The following is a 1,451-nucleotide window of genomic DNA, read 5'->3' on the forward strand; positions in this document are numbered from 1 at the left end:
GGAAAAAAGACTTTCATGGGAAAGAAATTGCCAGAATTGTGCAGTTTGTTGACGATTTAAAAAGGAAAGAAGTGCTAAGGCAACATAACTTTTCTAAGCACTTTTCTGCTGGTTTAAATTAGTTAAATTATTTTGTATAAATTAGATATAATTCTACCTTTCCGATATGTATAAAAATTGATGAAGCTGCATGGTTTAAAATAGGAAATCCACGTTATAAAAAGTCATTAAAAATTCTGTACAAAATCACAACAAAATAATTCAGCATGGGAAAGGTAACAAGTAGGAAAAATGTTGGTTGAAAAATATAGATTTATATATATTTTGTAATTGGCCCATTACTAGTTTAAAAATTGCATAGATCCTAATTATTGCTTGTGATTTTGTTATCCCGATCAGATAATTAAACTCGATCTGAATCCCCCCCGACACCAAAAATGTACAGTGTAGCTTTAAAGAGCTATTAGAAAATAATACAGAAGGTGAACAGGGATGTGGCATCCCTGTGTCTCCTAAAGGCAGTAACGACAATAAATACATATATCACTCGAAGCTTGGAGTATTTGCACTTCGCAGCAGTGGTACCCAACGGGCTGCCCCTTGTAAACAAGACAGTCAGTGGACGCAGTCGATTTGTTTCCTCCTCTCATTCGTGACTGACACTGATGCGTCTCGAAGGGTTAATCGTGAAAGATGGCATTGAGCTGAGCACTCATGACTCGTTCGTGATGGGAATGGCTCTCATAGGGCATAATGTTGTCTATAGGGATCTCACAGCGAGAGGCAGAGCCAGAGAAGATTGATCCGTGGCCTGGAGCTCCTGCCAGGGTAGCTGCGGGGTAGTGCATGGTAAAGGCATAATTTTTATCAAACTCGCTGGAAGGTTCGTGTTTGAAAGAGAAGTTCCCATTGATGCTGAGGGGCGGGCTGAGCGGTCCGTCAAAGGAAGGGCTGGTGCAATCAGTGAGGTTGCTCTCAAAAAAGGGCTCCAGAGCCGACCCGTACGAGTGCGGAGGCTTGACGTGGAAGATGTGGGAGCTGTCCATGGTGCCGTAGGGCGGACTGGGAAGACCCGGGGACTGGTAGGGGTAAGGGTGCACTGGGAAGGAAGCACTGGCTGGCTGCATGTGGGGCGGCATGTCCTGGCTCTGCTCGGGGAGGAAAGTCCGGGGGTTGAGTTGGAGGCAGCCGGCTACCAAGTTGGTCGTGGGTTGACTCAAGCCCTTGCAGAGGGTCTGGACGAAAGAGACCAGGTCTGGGCTCTTGCCGGAGCGCAGGATCTCAGAGAGCGCCCAGATGTAGTTCTTGGCCAGGCGCAGGGTCTCGATCTTGGAGAGCTTCTGCGTCTTGGAGTAGCAGGGCACCACCTTGCGCAGGTTGTCCAGGGCCGCGTTCAGCCCGTGCATGCGGTTCCGCTCCCGCGCGTTGGCCTTCATGCGCCTCAGCTTGAA

General features: G+C 47.7%; 1 protein-coding gene across 1 annotated transcript in view; it reads right to left on the bottom strand.

The window, feature by feature from the left end:
* Positions 1–680: 680 nt before the first annotated feature.
* NEUROD1 (neuronal differentiation 1) overlaps positions 681–1,451 on the bottom strand; it is a 1,098-nt gene continuing 327 nt past the window's right edge. The window contains exon 1 of the mRNA XM_006022850.1: positions 681–1,451. This exon is cut by the window's right edge and continues 327 nt beyond it. Coding sequence (XP_006022912.1) covers positions 681–1,451 — 771 coding nt within the window.

Source organism: Alligator sinensis, unplaced genomic scaffold (genome assembly GCF_000455745.1).
Source record: "Alligator sinensis unplaced genomic scaffold, ASM45574v1 scaffold269_1, whole genome shotgun sequence".
NCBI classification, from domain to species: domain Eukaryota; kingdom Metazoa; phylum Chordata; order Crocodylia; family Alligatoridae; genus Alligator; species Alligator sinensis.